At 30.9% G+C, this 18,171-nt stretch overlaps 1 protein-coding gene across 7 annotated transcripts in view; it reads left to right on the top strand.

The window, feature by feature from the left end:
- The first annotated feature begins 755 nt into the window (after positions 1 to 755).
- The window catches only part of LOC127708962 (rab11 family-interacting protein 4A-like), a 37,231-nt gene continuing 19,815 nt past the window's right edge, over positions 756 to 18,171 (top strand). For 5 of the 7 annotated variants that reach the window (XM_052214185.1, XM_052214184.1, XM_052214182.1 and 2 more), the window contains exons 1-6: positions 756 to 971; positions 4,088 to 4,205; positions 9,450 to 9,514; positions 15,111 to 15,250; positions 16,224 to 16,292; positions 16,713 to 16,784. In XM_052214185.1, the coding sequence (XP_052070145.1) occupies positions 840 to 971; positions 4,088 to 4,205; positions 9,450 to 9,514; positions 15,111 to 15,250; positions 16,224 to 16,292; positions 16,713 to 16,784 (596 nt within the window). In that variant the 5' untranslated portion in view covers positions 756 to 839. The remainder of the gene's footprint in view (positions 972 to 4,087; positions 4,206 to 9,449; positions 9,515 to 15,110; positions 15,251 to 16,223; positions 16,293 to 16,712; positions 16,785 to 18,171) is intronic. The other 2 variants (XM_052214188.1, XM_052214187.1) reach the window with 1 other exon arrangement.

Here is an 18,171-nt window from a genome sequence, read left to right as displayed (position 1 = left end):
TAAACCTTATGTTTTCTTTATTATATAGTATTACATTGTACAGATAAATCACACTGAGATTCAACCAAACAAAGTATGATCAGAAACATACAATTCACTGCACTGTCTTATAATCACATAAAATTTGTAATCAAACAAAAAAAAAGGAACCTGAAAACATCAGTTATATACAAGCTGTTACTGCGAAAATACTGGATATTGGATATTTAGTTAATCACAATTTCATGTAATTACAGGTAGTTTTGTTCTCACTTGGGTGATTACATAGGTGTCAATAGTACACGTGTCAGTTGTTAGTTTAAATTATGGTGATTAAAAAGGTGTCAACAATACACGTGGCATGATGTCATATTTCCAGTTGAATCAATTAAGATATGCATATGATAAATTATTTTGAGATGGACATTATTACAAATTATAATACAGAAATACAAATCAGTGGTAGATTTTCATTATTAAATGAATGTATTCTTAATTTTCTTTTTATACATATCTTGTTAACGTCATTTATATTACTCGCTTCTAAAATGTTCAAAATAAATTACTTAATTAATTGTAAATCATTATTAATTTCAAATTAAGTATTGATAATTAATTTCAAATAAAAACAAAATAAAACATCATACTTATATTCTTCTAGTAGTCCGAGTTTGGTATAGTCCGAGTTTGTTATAGTCCGATTTTGGGAGGCCGATTATGTTATAGGCCGAGTTTGTTATAGTCCGATTTTGTTATAGGCCGAGATATCATGGATTCTTGTTAGACATTGTTAATCTACCTGTAAACATTTGGGGTCAATATAGGTAAATTTATTACTCGGTGGGTGTATATAGCACGAAATGGAAGAAGACGTTCGAGACAAATTGAGAGATATATTTGATGTCTGCGATGAGGACAAAGAAGGATTTATAACCATTGATCATTTTAAGAATTTGGCAAAGGAACATTTTGGTACTGAATCTGACGGCCAGGTAAGCTGTGACAGATGTTGATTAGATCATTCTTGGCAATCATTAAGTATTCAAAACCAATTGACACCTACTGCTGGAACTAAATGGTAGTTTGTTAATGACTCAACTAACTTACATGGTTTCAGTTTAATCAAATATATGGTCAATAATTTCCTAATAATGTGCAAATTCGTTGCTTCCTGTTTCTCAAGCTGCTAAAAATACCTGCTTGTCAGATGCATAACAAATGTACAACATGTAAACTACATTTCCCTGTTATTTTGAAAACGATAGTTATGTGAAACTGTTTTGCATAGGTTTATACGAGGGTCCCAATGATACGTATATACTGCTAATATTTATCCCACAGAAAATAACTTGCCATGGCATTACATAATTCATATCATAATGATTTATGAACATGGTGAAGATACATGTATATTACATTATTTTATATTTTCAAGGGATAGGTGATGAATATTAATTCCCCAAATTCAATAAATATATTATAATATTATTGGTTGTTATATACATTTTTCTTGATTGTAATTGAGATTTATATGACAAAGTTCATATTTGCAATTTTGTAAATTTTAATAACACTACTCCAGGAATGGGCCTATATCATAGTTGCAATTACCCTGTCCGTCCATTTGTCCAAACAAATATTGCATTAAACAGAATGGCTTCATATTTAGTCAGCAGCTTGATATTATACATGTTGTACTATGAGTTATAAGGTGTGAGCACTTTACCAATTTATCAGATAAATGTACCTAAAGCTATATCCTGTTTGATGATAATTAGAACTTTGCAATATGTATGTGCATGTAAGTTGAATGAACTTAAAAAAATTCGTCCCACATTTCTTGAACAAACCTACTCACAAAAAAACATCCTATTTTGTTTGCAGCTCAACAGTGATAAGTTGTATTGTATGATAATTTTTCAGATCTGTCAGACATCTACTTCTTATTTTATGGTACTCTGAATTACAAGTGGGGTATGCTTTGCTCTCACCCCATACTGAATTGACTGACCCCATATATATCGTATTTAGGTCACTAGCACACTGTGTAGCTAATAGTATCTATGTGCAATATTGCCCCATATTTTCATTACATCATACAAACTAGGACTATGTATCAACTCAGAAAAGACTTAACTATTTCTTCCTGGAGATGATTTTTTGCACAATTTATGTATGATTTTTCACTGCATAAGTGTCTTTTAATTTTGCTTATGTCCATTCCTAATATATTATTTGTATTTCTTTTTGCATGTCAATCTATGTACAAGTACATTTTATCTTATTGGTTTTAGATAATGCATGTAAAAGTAATTGCAAATTGTATTGTACACAGTAGTGACAGTACTAGATGTTTTACACAAGTTCAATTCGATCTTGCTTCATAGATTCAGAATGCAAGTTGCATTAAACAATGATGTCTATTAAATTCAAAACTTGATGAAAATGTCAGTTTCAGATAATGCATTACAGGGATTTAGAAGACATCTTTTTGATAGGCAGGGATGTCATATTACTAATGTGCATTCTATATTGTACATGATTCGCAATGTCTCCTTTTATCCCTGTTGTGCTTCTAAGGAGAACATGCATCGTTGAAAATTAGCCATGGTACACATTACATGCATGGTAAATTCAATAAGAAATGACATATAGTTTTGATGATTAAGCCATAAAAACAAATGCAAATTGAGTGTTATAATTACAATGTATGTCCTTTTTACACAAAAAATGATGCATTATTAAAGAATATTATCCATTGTAAATTTCTCCATTTACGTACATGTAAATCATGTATGTTCAACTCAGTTGCTTTTACAGTTGTTAATTCTTTGTCTTGTCTCAGTATTCATGGTATTGAAAGTTAAGAGTGTCATGAATGTATACCATACATGTAGGTATATATCACTTTAACTTTCCTATCCAGTATCAACTAAATAAATATAGACCTTTCAAATTATCTTAAAATTAATCAATTAGATTTCCTGTATTGTAATACTTAATTTACTATTAGATCTATATTTAGTGCACATGTACAAATACAACATAAAAATTCTGACAAAAGTACATATACGTTGTATGTTGTATCTAGGCTGTATAGTTCTACATTTTTGGTGAGGTAGTAATTATGGTATAAGAATATTTCAAACTATGAACTTACATCACATATAATCATGTGTCTGAATAACCTGTGTACAATTATTTTAAAACAAAACCTCTTGTCAAACTTCTTACCTGTACATGTATATAAATTGTGTTTATAAACACTGCTTTATAAAAAATCTTGAAGTTTCAAAATTCAAAACTTTGTTAAAAATCAAAATCGTCTCCTTACCCAACAAAACCTACCTCTGATACTTAAAGGGGCATTAGCTACGAGATACAGAAAAAAATTAAATATGATTTTTTTTATGTTCAATCAATGAACGTGAAATAGTGATATACAGCTGAAGGATGCCTCCGGGTGCGGGAGTTTCTCGCTGCATTGAAGACCCATTGGTGGCCTTCAGCTGTTGTCTGCTCTATGGTCGGGTTGTTGTCTCTTTGACACATTCCCCATTTCCATTCTCAATTTTATATACATGTAGTGATATAATAATTTGCTTTTAGCAGCCAATTTTGGTACAGTTTTGTCAAAATAAGCAAAGAAACATAGCTAGAAAAGCTGGAATACTTTTTAAGGAATCGGTACCAATCTTGTCCATGATTCCCCAGATTATTGCTACAAAGACTTGAATGTAAGAACATAAAATTACCAAATAACCTCTTTAAACTTCAGAAATACTACTATATATTAGTATGTTTCTGCTTCTGTTTGGTAAAAGGAGATAAAGCTCTACATGTATTAACACAGTGCTGATAAAGAGTGGGAGAAACTGATATTAAAAAAAGCCAGAGTCAGTTTAAGCATGATATATTGAAATTGTCCCAAGTCAGAAATCTTTGGTATATGATGAAATAGCCGGGGAAAATAACTCAACTTGGACCTCCATACTTAGATACTCAATCAAGATAAAAATTAGTTTTGTATTTTCTTTTATCTTCTTTTATATATTAATACATAATTTTGAGACAGACAGGTTTTGTCACTTATTTTGCCTTTTTTCAGGAAATAATAGGTATCATTCAACTTTTGGACCCAAATGGTAAAGGAAAAATAAGTTTTGACGAGTTTTGTAGTGGAGTTCAACAGATCACAGATATTCGATCACCTACCAGTACTCCAAGTAAATATATATAACACAAATCTGATTTATAGAAGTAAAGATTATCCTGTACCTTATATTGACCATGCTATAAATATTTCCAAATATAATAGATTGTCTAGCTAGCTATAGATTTAATGTGCAAAATGGAAAATGTCTGAATTCATATCTAGATGGTAATAAATCAGAATGAACTAGATGGTGTGTCTGTAAGCTACAAATGCAATTTGCCAATAAAAATTCATGTAAAAAGCTTATTACACTTTGTCCTGAATACTAAGTTCAAGACAATCCTTTCCATTGCAAAATGTACAGGACCATTTAAATATCAAAAAGTCATACCACATCTCCTTATTTTTCTGCCCTCTCCGTAGCGGAGGGGGTATTTAGTTTTACCCTTGTACATACGTACAACTCAAAATTGGTTTCCGTTCTCTACCTTTAGTTTGCCTCAAACAAACGTTATGAAATTATACACAATGCTTATTACCACAAAATACAGATCAAGTTTGAATTTTGGTGGCTTCACTTTTATCGTTCTAAAGTTATGCCCCTTTACAAATGGAAAAATTGCTGAATTTTTGGTTTCTGTTCTCTAACTTTAGTTTGCCTCAACCAAATGTTATGAAACTTACACACAATGCTTATTATCACAAAACTCAGATCAAGTACAAATTTGGGTATGTCACTTTTACCGTTTTGAGTTATTAAATATAAGAAGATGTGATATGAGTGCCAATGAGACAACTCTCCATCCAAGTCACAATTTGTAAACCATTATAGGTCAAAGTACGGCCTTCAACACGGAGCCTTGTAGTGTAACAATACAACATTATGTCCTTTTATAACATTATATGCAAGCGGTGGCATCATCTGTGTCCCATGAAAACATTCCCCATTTATTTATTTAACTGTACATTATACATGTATAATAGGCATGATCGATATACAGTGACATCCATTTATTTTAGTGAATACCAATTTTCATGGATACTTTTGTGGATTCTTGATTTTCTGGGTTTACTAAAATCTGCATTGAAGCCTATAGAAAATGTGTACTCCATGGAATATTTAAATTTGTTTACCTATACAAACAAAATCCATGAAAAATTGGTATCCTTCAAATAAAAATGAATCCACAGTAGATTAAATTATAAAGAGATAACTTGACAAAAAACTGAGTATTGATAGGCATGACTAGCATCTATACTTAATATTCCTCTCCATTCATAAACTTAGAATTAAAAAAAAAGAAGGGCTTTAGACTGAAAATTGCCGAATCCCTTTTAATATGGTATTTGAACTTCACTTCACCATGATGATATTTAACACAATTATTGCTCTTGGACAAAACAAACTTCATTAAAATTGCATTTATTCTAAGCTTGTTTTTTTTTGTACTAAGAAATTCTTGAAAATTTTAGTTGTCCATATCTTACTTCCAGAGGTTCAGTATATTTTTGTCCTTTCCATAAAATAAAGTAATTGAACAGATGAGTCTTACTTTGATATGATAAATGTTGTATTATTTGAACATGATTTGAGTGTTATCCCTGGCCCTTACTTAAAATGAATCTCAGTAATTTAGCCTAGTATCAGAAGAGTTCATGCAAATGCCAATTACATGTAATGGTCCTAACATGGCTGTAATATTGGTCACTGGATGTTAAAAAGACATTAATCAGCACATGAAGTATTGAATGCATATCATGATTGAACCTGTCAGTTTATAAAGCATACTTATTGTTATAAGATAACATGTATCGGCATCTAAGGACATAATTTTGTTTTTGTATTGATGTCAGGTTTATAAACACTCTTGGCTGTTTCTTGTAAATGTGGGTTCACAGGAGCCTGACTGACAGCTTTGATAAAACTAAATTTCAATCCCTGAATCTAGCAAGAAACAAGCAATATCCTAAAAGAGAGATTTCAGAAGTCGTATTGCTTCCAAAAGAGAGGAAGTTGTCAATAGCTCAGTAACTTCAAGAAATCCATTGATCTCAGAAATGTACATTTCAATATTTTATTTTTGTGAGGGGAGGTGGGTTTTAAACCAACACGTTGAGCTGGATTTTTAACGTGCTAGTTCACAAGGTAACAGTCTGCAGGAAGACATGTCACTTTACCTGGACACATTATCCTGACTCCGAGCTGACCAGTCTTTGCTCTTACTCTTTTATGTCATGTGCCTAGCAGAGAAGCAGCAAATACCAATTTTAAAGTCTTTGGTTTTACCCAGACAGGGTTCGAAACCCACGACCTCCCACACTCAAGGTGAACACGTTACCAGAAGACCTCCAAGGCGATCATTTTCCAATGTGTTTCATAGTAGATTGAGAACATAAAACCCACAAATTTCCCAAAACATCTATTTATTACTTAGCAAATCAATAACCAATTAGGAGTAAGAGCAATAATGGTTGCTCAGAGTCAGAATCCAGACATGGCCTTATAGGGATGGATCCAGGATTTTTTGAAAGGGAGTGTAATTCCATAGAATAGATTATATAAAATATATATTTAATTTTTTGGATGATTTTATGGGAAAAAGACATATAAATTGTGAAAAACATGATATAAATATTTTTGGGCGATCAAAAGGGGTGTACGCCATCTGCAACCACCTGGATCCGCCACCGTGGCTTACTAGATTTTCAAACAAAAACAATTCCCTGATTTTTCAAAAGAAATTAATTTGTTTTCAAAGATGAAAATATGACAGATTGAGTAGATATTTTAAGTTGCAATATGCTGGTACTTATAGTAATTTCTCAATAAAATGCCATCCATTAATTCAATTACTTACCTTTCCCACCTTCAGTGACAGCAATTAAACATTAATTAGATTACACCACAGGTACATGTAGCTCTGAACTCTTGTGTGGTTATAACAATTTACTGCATGTTTATTTAGCAACTGTTAATACACCTTATCTCAAACCTTGGGGCTATTTGACTTCAGTTGGGTTTCTCATAAGTAGAAGATTGCTGATTATGTAACAAAAGGAAATCCTGTCTGTAAACCAGATTGGGGTTATAAACTTTTGACCAATCAAGTTACTTAGCCAAATTTACAAATCTTAAAAATAAGTATAGGTGAACTAATCATCACATCATTTTTCCATGTTTTTCATGGCAGACAATAGTGCTAAATTTTCAAGAAAAGTGAGAAAAGTATGTCAGGCTCTAGGTGTATTTGTCGCTTTTTGAAACTTATGTTGGATAAGTTTCTGAAATTCCTAAGGAGAACATTTTCTTCAAGTGCTAAAATGTGTGATGCTTCAACTACAATTCATGTTGAACAGTGTACACAGACTGTTAGGAGAAATTCTCGACACAAACGTAGAAAGTTATCAGATGGTACAAAATCTGGTTTATCTTGTAATTGTCATAGAAGGGATGTAGCTGTCCAGGTTTCAAGAGAAACTTTAGCTGCAAGGATACTTGTTACTGAAAAGACAGGTATTTTATTCATTTTAAACAAACCACTTTGTTTACACCAGGAAGTTAACTTTGAAAACTTTTCTGGATTTTGATGAGCATTTTCTTTCGGTCCTTGCCACAGAAGATGGTAAATTATGAACAAACACTTTAGTCTTATTTGATAGGGGCCACCTAGTTACAAATTTTAAATCACCTTGTGTTGTGCAGATATCTATTGTCCCTCTGTTGTCTATATGAAGTAATACAATACAATTAAGAGACTATCGTTTCAATGTGGAGATTGAAAAAGTTGTAGCATATGACAATAATTTATCTTTTTTCTATGCATCGGCAAGTTTTTCACACAGGCAAACTAAGAAAATAGCATGATTTGAATAGATGTATGCTTAAAAATTCAGCCACACTCTTCTAGTTTGACCTGTTTAAAACCTACATTAAGGTGATGTCAACCATAAGTTGATGTTTTAGTTCAGACAACATTGTATTGATCCCAACATTCCATAGATTTCTGGAGTTATCACATTACTTTTAAGTGTAAAATCGAACACAAAAAAATGGACTATCTAGGAACTAAAGTTTTTTTACATATAGGGGTCATTACAAATATTTTTATCCAACTTAGTTTATTTCTAGTATCATCAGTGGCAAGAAAAGAAAATTCTCTTCAAAATTCAGAAACGTTTTTTGACTTTCTGAAATCTAGGTGCTTTAAAACTTAATTCAATTGCACAGTTTTTTCTGTACTCATGTTGTCATATGGTTATTAACATAGGTATTTTTCTCAAATAATAATGACTACCATAACATGAGTCCATAAGTAAATATTTTTGGTAGTTCTAACTGTTTAGGAAATTATGTCACCTCTGTCTATCACTGCAATGTTAGGTTTTTGGTCCTACTTCAGTTATTCAAAAGAATTGCAAATGGTTCTCTGTTTTCTCTGCTGAAAAATGTTGCTGCTTAATTTTACATGAGCAGTCTGCTTTCTCGCACAAATAAGTTTTCCTCCATGCTATTAGGTTATACAAACTGGCTAAAATTCCATTCAAATCATGGCTAAAAAAATGCATCCAATTTCAAATGAAGACTTATTGTTCTCAACTGAAAAAAAAGACACATTAGGCTATTAGGGAATGCCCTAAAAGTATTATGAATCTTGATAGCTACACATATAATTGTATTTGAATACTGAAGGTATCAATTTTAGACATTTTTACCTTATAGGTTTGTTACAAGCCTATGTTCAGCAGACTAGTCCAATTACATAACATGTATGCTTTTTAATTGAATAAAGTATGATAATTTAAAACATTGTACATGTTGTATATATAAAGTATGCAAAGGATAGTCAACGATAAAATGTTTAGATTCTTTTACCATTAGGTTCCAGATTCCAGAATGACTTGTATTATTAAATTATTCAGTATATGAATAACACATAACTGAGAGGGTGATAGAGCAGATTGTTACCCCGAGAAAACATTGTCAACCAAGGGGAAGCCAAGGTTGACAATGTATTTTTCGAGGGGAAACAATCTGCTCTATCACCCTGTCAACTATGTGTTGTTTGATTTATAATACTGAATGTTCTGTTATTACTGTCTATTAACATTCAAATTCGAAGTAATAAACTATGACATCTTGTACATAACAATCATTCATATTTGATAAAGCGCACAATTGATCAAGCGTCTCCGTGAAGGGTAATAGAGTATTTGCCATGGGATAGAGTAAATGATCTCCCTTGTATTTAACCAATCAAAATATGGCATTTTAACATGAAGAATAATGATACATATTAATTTATTATTTTTTCAGTTCAGAAAAAGGATCCATTTTCGACATTAAATTTCGATTTGTTAGGAGACGTATCACCCACTGAGGTAGGTACATGTATAGCATACAATTTATATGATCTACAGTTAGGTTGACGATCTCTAAAGCGAAGGCCTCCATCAGAAGGAAATATCTCTGCTTCAACCACTCTGATCACACCTACCCACAAACATAAGCTTCATAAAATCGTGTTTTCAAAGATTTGAAAGAGGATATAGACTATCATTGTATAATGATCAGGATTAAATTTCTGTAATACTTTCTGGTTTACAAGTTAAATGTCTTTCAGTAGACTTTCTATATATATTTACTTTGCAGAAATAAGTGTATCCTCTAAATATAGTAATTTTGGACCAAGCTGAAAATGTTGAAAAGTACATTATAATTTTTATATCCAATTTTCAGAGATTCTTATAAATTAGAATAAAGATAATTAGTCATATCTTTATATTCTAAGCTTATTTGAATATTTTATCTCTACTATATCTGACTTTATTTCCAAAGGCCCTTTTACATAATCAGAGATATCAAAACCTTATCTCCAGTTTTATGCAAATCTATTGCTTTGTCCTATTACCTATGCTTTACAATTTGCCAATAAATATTCTTCAGTCATATCAATAAGATTTGATAAGCTAGTTTGACCAGGCCCCCTTTAATCAGTTTATTCGCTCCATACATGTACAGTTAATTTGTATTTTATAATTATATATATTACAAACCCAATCTGTTTCCATCAAAGTTTTATTTTTAAATTGAGTTTTGCTCCATAATTTTTTTTTATACAGGTTTTCACAATAAAAAAAAATATAAAAAATGAAAAACTTTGTAAATGGGTCTTAAAGCATCAATCTGGCTTGTATTTTAAATATGACTTAATTTAGTCAGGTTACTTGATACAAAGTTTATATGTATGAACCTATGATTGGAATTCGGTTGTAGATATTATTTATTTAAATCCATATAATTATACAATGTGAAGGTTTTCTGTTTGTAAGATAGAAAGATAAATTTCAAAGCAAAGTGCCAAATATTTTGGTAGTTTGTACAATATTGTTGTTCAATGACTTGAGAAAAATGGCTAATATTTTTGTCATTGTTTAGGTCAGTTAAAATAAGAAATCTCACTAATTTAAATGTTGAGAGGGTTTGATCACGAAGATTAAATTTGATCAGTGATCTTAAATGGTCAGTATTTTAAAAATATTTCAAAAGATAAAAAGTTGACTATTTGCAGTTCATACCATGATAATAGATTAGTTAGTGGTAAGCAAATCTTAATCTCAAAAAGCTTTTATCTGACCTGTAATCTTAATCACAAACAACAATACACAATTGTCAAATATAATTAGTTTCATATATATGTACATGTTACATGTATGAACAAATATGTGTTTGTCAAAAAGCTGTGAAGTGAAGTCATAAAGGTGTACACATGTAAATAAAATGCAATTCCTTTGAGGATAGGAGTCAAATATTAGAAGAATAATACCAACTTGAAGGTCGATATAAGTATATTTAACATTTAAAAGGAACTATGAACTAAATTGTGAGTAAAAGGTAAAAACAACAAAACTAATTTCAAAATTTTTAAGTGCAGGAAACATTTAAAATTAATGTTTCAATAATTGAAGATTCAGACTAATTTCCAACTTTCTTCTAGGGGAAGTAAGATAAATTTAAACCTGTCTTATTGGCAAATACCTTACATATCGTTTTATTCATTCATGTAGCAAAACTAACCACTTCATTATACAATCATTAATAATCTTGGCAATCAGAACTTGTTTCTGTCAATGATTTGTATAGTAACTACCTACATGTATACAAATCTTTGTTTCTGTTAAGAGAAAATACATGTACATGAAATAAGAATTGTCTGCTTTATAAATTTGAGCAAAGACTGCCTGAAATTGTTCTATTCCAAAATAGAAAGTTGGTTGATTTTTGCTCTTGCCAGCAATAAAAGTAATGTTCCTTAGATGTTCATATCATTACATCCCATTTCCTATGTTCATCTGATGAAGTGGTCTATTAGTTGAATATCTGCAGTGATCACTCGCAAGTCAACACAAAGGTTGTGAGTTCAAACCCTGTTTCTGACAGGTTTGGTCAAACCCAGCTTATGGCAGGAGTGTTCATCTCCTGTCTGAATTCACTAGAATGCCAGTATTCCTGTTGAAGTTCATTGTTCCCTCCTTCTTCCTCCAGTAAAAACTTGCTGCCATAAAATAGCCAAGAGAGTTAGAAGTAGCTTTTAACACCAACAATAAATCGATATTTGTATATCTGAAAAAAGGTTTTGGCATCAGTCAACCATACCTGATGAAGATTATTGTGCCATCAAATTTAGTATTGTATGGAAATTTTGACAACCACAATGATTCTATAAATTGACTGTTGTATTAAGTATAACTTAGGAATTACAGAATCTTATAATTCTTAAGATTATCTTATACATTGTAGGATATACTGTAGAGTACTTTCTTACATTTAAATGGATGTCAATAGGTTTTTTGTCAAGCCTGCGGCTTTTGTCGCAGAAAGCTTGACATAGGGATAGTGATGCGGCGGCGGCGGCGTTAGCTAACTTCTTAAAAGCTTTATATTTTAGAAGATGGAAGGTCTGGATGCTTCATACTTTGTATATGGATGCCTCATGTTACGAAGTTTCCGTCAGTCACATGTCCAATGTCCTTGACCTCATTTTCATGGTTCAGTGACTACTTGAAAAAAAAGTTAAGATTTTTTGTAATGTTAAATTCTCTCTTATCATAAGTAATAGGATAACTATATTTGGTATGTGCGTACCTTGCAAGGTCCTCATGCCCGTCAGACAGTTTTCACTTGACCTCGACCTCATTTCATGGATCAGTGAACAAGGTTAAGTTTTGGTGGTCAAGTCCATATCTCAGATACTATAAGCAATAGGTCTAGTATATTCGGTGTATGGAAGGACTGTAAGGTGTACATGTCCAACTGGCAGGTGTCATCTGACCTTGACCTCATTTTCATGGTTCAGTGGTTATAGTTAAGTTTATGTGTTTTGGTCTGTTTTTCTTATACTGTATGCAATAGGTCTACTATATTTGGTGTATGGAATGATTGTAAGGTGTACATGTCTAGCGGGCAGGTGTCATCTGACCTTGACCTCATTTTCATGGTTCAGTGGTCAAAGTTAAGTTTTTGAGTTTTGGTCTTTTTTTCTAATACTATATGCAATAGTTCAACTATATTTGGTGTATGGAAATATTTTATGATCTATTTGTCAGTCACGCAGGTTTTATTTGACCTTGACCTCATTTTCAAGGTTCATTGCTCAGTGTTAAGTTTTTGTGTTTTGGTCTGTTTTTCTTAAACTATAAGCAATAGGTCAACTATATTTGTTGTATGGAAGAATTGTTAGCTGTACATGCCTGCCTAGCATGGTTCATCTGACCTTGACCTCATTTTCATGGTTCATTGGTCAATGTTTAGTTTACTTGGTTAATGTTAAGTTTATGTGACAGTTGTAATAAAGCTTTATATTTAGGACTATCAACATAATATCAATGATTAGTAAAGAAGGAGAGACATTTCAGCGTGTGCACTCTTGTTTTAGTATACAAATGTTTACTTTAGTTGCTTAATATACAATAAATTAAAATGCACACTAATAGTAGTTCCAAGTGAAATATTTAGGTTTAGCTCAGGGTTTATAGATTTAAGTTTTTATAACATTAAAAGTTGTTCAGTCATTGATATTTTGTGAATAAACACTGTTGTATCAAATACGATTTCCTTGGTAAAACTCCTAGTGATATCATAGGTTGTTCATGTAAAGCTTGACCATGTACCTCAAGTGACCTGTAATTGATCACATCTTTGTCTTTTGGTCTGTGGATAGTTGTCTCATTGGCAATCATACCACTTCTTGTTTTTATAAAAACCTGTCCAAGAACCTTGTGTAACTGCTTTTGGAGTCGAGATAGTTTTCTTTTCTTGAAATATTTGTCTGTTTTTACATGGACTGATGTGATCAGAAGTGAGTGAGGTACTATATATTTATTTGTCACTGTAAGAAAATGCCAGATTAAGCAGCAATAGGCCCCATCTATATAGTAATATTATTGTTAAAGCAGTTTTGTACTTGACTATAAATATAGAAATGTAGTTTTTGGCACTCTTCTTTCAGTGGATAATAGCTAGATTGTATATTTTTATTATTTTGAAGTGTGCTTTTGCACAATCATGCAACAGTCTAATAATCTATTTCACTCTTATTCTTTGAGAAAGCAGACATGTATTCAATTACAGAAGAATTTTCAACATGAATGATTTTAAACTTAATGTTTTACAAGGTTAATTTTCTCATTATTTTTACATTAGCACCTAATCATGGTGTATTTAGGTATTGTTTTCTTATGACTGACATTTATAGTACTAATTGACATGTATTTGATACTTAAGTATGTCCTAGATTATTAATAAAAGAATCGTATTACTACATGAACCAGATTACAATGTGTAGGTATAATATGTATACTGGCCGACCATTAGAACAAGAACTACATGTTTTACTTCTGAATTCAAGCAAAAAATGATTGATAATTTGCTGTTAGTCTTATGTCCAGTGGCAAGATTCATGGATTTTGTCATTTGCCAATTGTACATGTAAAATGCTTTGTTTACATAAAATTTACTGTTAAACAGTGCTCAGTATATTGCATGCATAAATATATTGTAGAAGCAATACAGCCAAAATATAAGGGTTTATTTAGTATAAAAAAAATCCTAGCACTTTAATAATCATTCAATGACTGACTTGATCATGTTAATTAATATAATTATGAGGTCAATGATAAAACTTATACATATATTTTATCAGTTACCTTTTCAGAATATTGTCTTAAATTTGAGAAAATTGATCTTTCTATTTGGGAAAATGAATAATATCCGGGATAAATATTTACATTTAATGCAGAGGAACAAAAAGTCACATATTTTCAATAGATACTTCCCACATATGTACTTGAAATCAATATCATAAAATATAATAAAATATTCATGTTTAAAGTTAATATAAGAAATGTATCCTATGCTAAGAACTATAAAAATGTATGTATCAAATAAACTGTCTTTAAAGTTTCTGAGAGCCTTAAATCATTTGAAGGTTGTATACATCTACTTTATTAAAAAATACATAAATGGCCTTGTTCAATGTTGACATTTTGACATTGTTTTAAAGGTATTTAACCTAGGACTTTTCCCTATAAAAGATTTTTATCAAACCATTCTAAAATCAGCCATAAAAGGACATAAGTAAAATTTGAAGGTATCAGAACATTTGTTTTCCCTTTGGCAGTACAAACGGTATTTAGTACATATATATAATTTAGGACAATAATTACATGTACGTGTAACAAGATAGACTATGTTTTCTCAGGAAAGGTATGATCTTATATGCTGACATGGTATCAAACCAGTTGAATCATCAAACATTCCTCCATACCTCATATTTATTGCCATAAAATTTTGAAATGTATCAGAAAAACATATTTTGTTTGTACTAATCTGTCTACATTTTACAGGTTGTAGAAACACCCAAATATTTAACCTTATAGAACAGTATTAAATCATTTATCAATACCATTTATATTTCAGTGCCAAGAGACGTCAGAAGCCAGTGCCTATACATTCAATGAATACGATACAAACACTGATGAAGACAATGGTGTACTTATAGATTTATCTACTCCCGACCCTATACGAAGGAATAATAATGTAAATAGATCATTTAACGGGTAAGTTTGTTTCAGAAATGTAAAAAGTAATATTAATGTACATGTATCATGTATCATTTAATTGGTAAGTCTACCCCCAGAACCTGTCTGAAGGAATAATAATGTACATAGATCTTCAAATGGGTAAGTCTATCTCAGAGCCTGTACCAGGGAATAATAATGTATATAGATCATCTAATGGGTAAGTCTATCTCAGAGCCTGTACGAGGGAATAATAATGTACATAGATCTTCTAATGGGTAAGTCTATCTCAGAGCCTGTACGAGGGAATAATAGTGTATATAGATCACATAATGGGTAAGTCTATCTCAGAGCTGCTATGACAGATTAAATACATATATAAACATATCTCATTTTATAGGCAGGTCTACCAAAAAACCTGTGCTAAGAAATGTTTAAAAAGGAACGATATTGTGACATTCATAGCTCAAGTGCAGCCATTATCTGTATGAAGGAATAGTATGTCTACTAATACCCCATTGATTTTATCCACTGAATAAAGTTTCCATACCCTGTCTGTATATAAAAAAATATTTAGTCTTTTCTCAAACCTTTAAGAGGAAAAAGAACAAATAAATCAGATGTATATATGTTTAGTACTTTTACAAAATACCGAACATGCGAGGGCTTAACACTAACAGCCAGTCAAGGTCATTAAAAACTACTCAGTAGTACTACTTTTACATGTGAAAGAAGTGATAGTTATAGATTGGAATAGATGATGAAATAGGGGGAGCGTGATAATTAATCTGAGATTTGATCTTTCTTTAAATAAAAGAGAAAAAAAAACAGTTTAAAAAACCTTGATTGTATATCATGAAATAAAAGGTTAAAGGATAGTTTCAGAAAGAATTGAGTACATTAAATTTGTATATGTGATGAATTAATTGGATTTCTTATTGAAAATGTGTTGTTTGATTGGAAAGAGAATTATACAAGATTATATTGTTGTTCTTTATTTCTTGTTAAACAGTATCCATGACTACACAGATTATGGGGAAGAAGATATAGAATCAGACACTTCTGATCCATCGCATAACAAGTAAGTTGTCTCCCTTTAAGGTAATTTGACATCAAGACAAATGCAATAATGAATAGCCTTGGTTGTTAATAGAGGCATAATTTACAGGTACTTTTAACAGAGGGGTAATGTTTGTTGTTTTAAATTAAAAATAGAACACTAGCTAGAGTGTTTTAAGATTGTATACTAACAACCTGTATGTAAATTCTTTATCAAATACTTTGGGATGAAAATAATAGTTTTACTAGGTTCTTCTACAGTATTAATAGATGGCTTTGTTGAGCAAGCTCTTTGCATTCAGAACTAACAGTGCTTATAATGTGTTAAAGCACAAATGTTTCTGTAGACTTTGGTTATGGATATCTAATCGGTTTTTGATGTCACAAGTTGTAGCTTATATTTTCTCAATATTGGTAAATTCACATTATTTGCTTTTTACAGGAGTTGTGTAACTTGTGATAAAATTAGAAGTAAAAGGGGTGTGCATTATAGAGAAAAACGTCGGACTTCAGGGTACACAATATTTATACATTCAAAATGGTGATGGCAGTTAAGAGCTTTGCAGAAAGTAACATGAAAATTTGTTGTTTAGTTATTGGATAATTTGTTTAGAGTTCATCCTTGTAAATTCAGAAGACAGTATCATCTCTCATTGACTTAATATATTTCATTAACTTGGTAACTAAGTGTTTACTAGATAAATTCTAGAGTATGAAACCTTGAAATATAAATTTGGTTTTATTGGAATTCTTTTTTAATCTGATATTTGACAATTAAAAGTGAAATTTGCAAAGTTTTCTATGTAGTTGGTATAATGAATTGTTTTTGATTAAATATTTTGTTCTGAAGTCTACAACTTGTGCCACCAACAAAATATTTACATGGGCGGCAGAGTGTTATATTAACTTGTTTTAGTGTTATAGAAGCAGTGTGTGGCACAAAAGAATGTATATAATTTCATTGAGCACATGAACTTTAGAAACATTTGACCTTATCTTTAAATGTTGTTAAATAGATTCCTATTGCAGAAGTTCAGTTCTTCAGAACAGAATATTTCAATTTAGTAAATAATCTGCATGATATATCTTTGTTTTTGTTCGTTATATCTTTTACTAAATTCTTTCATTATTCTATTTTATTTTTACTAACTGTACTGCATGCATGTTTTATTTACTTGCTTGACTTGTATTTTTGCATTAGTATTGCTTTTGCTTTAGGTGGTAGTATGTTGCAATTTACTAAAATATTGAAAATTTAATTTATTAACCTCTTTACTTAGATTAGGGTCTTCAATCTTATGTATAGACACCATACTATATTTTCTATTGTTGGGATGCTACCAAATCTCATTGATGTTAACCCAAATCATCTCTTATTCATACACTTGGATGAGTTATGAAGGCATCATCCTCAGATTAAGAAAACATTTATTTGATTTGCTCATGAAAACCGTTTTTTTTATTCCATTAATGGCATACTTGAATGAAGCAACTTGTATACTGTAAATTCAGAAATTATTGCGATGTTTTTATTTTTGCGCAAAATGCGACAGGGTTATAATCGCAATAATTTAAACTCGCATTTTGAAATTTTTTGTATGAATTAAACAGGATTTTTCTCAATATCGCAAAAATTAAAATCGCATTTTAGTCTAAAATGACAAAATCGCAATAATAAATGCACGCAATAATTTCTGAATTTACAGTAGATAAATTTGAAATTTTTCTGTTTGATATTTCATACAAAAATTTGGTAAAATTTTATATAACTGGAGAGCAAAACAGGAAATTGAAATTGAAATTACAGTGCCCAATATTTTAAAGAAACATGTAAATAGCAAGGTCATATGCTAATTGCAACTAATTAACTGGAAAAAATCCAATCTAATTAAAATAAGAAA

This window comes from Mytilus californianus, unplaced genomic scaffold (assembly GCF_021869535.1).
Source record: "Mytilus californianus isolate M0D057914Y unplaced genomic scaffold, xbMytCali1.0.p SCAF_7, whole genome shotgun sequence".
Classification (NCBI taxonomy): Eukaryota; Metazoa; Mollusca; class Bivalvia; order Mytilida; family Mytilidae; genus Mytilus; species Mytilus californianus.
Note: the sequence above shows the minus strand (reverse complement) of the source record. Positions and strands in the feature narration are given on the sequence as shown.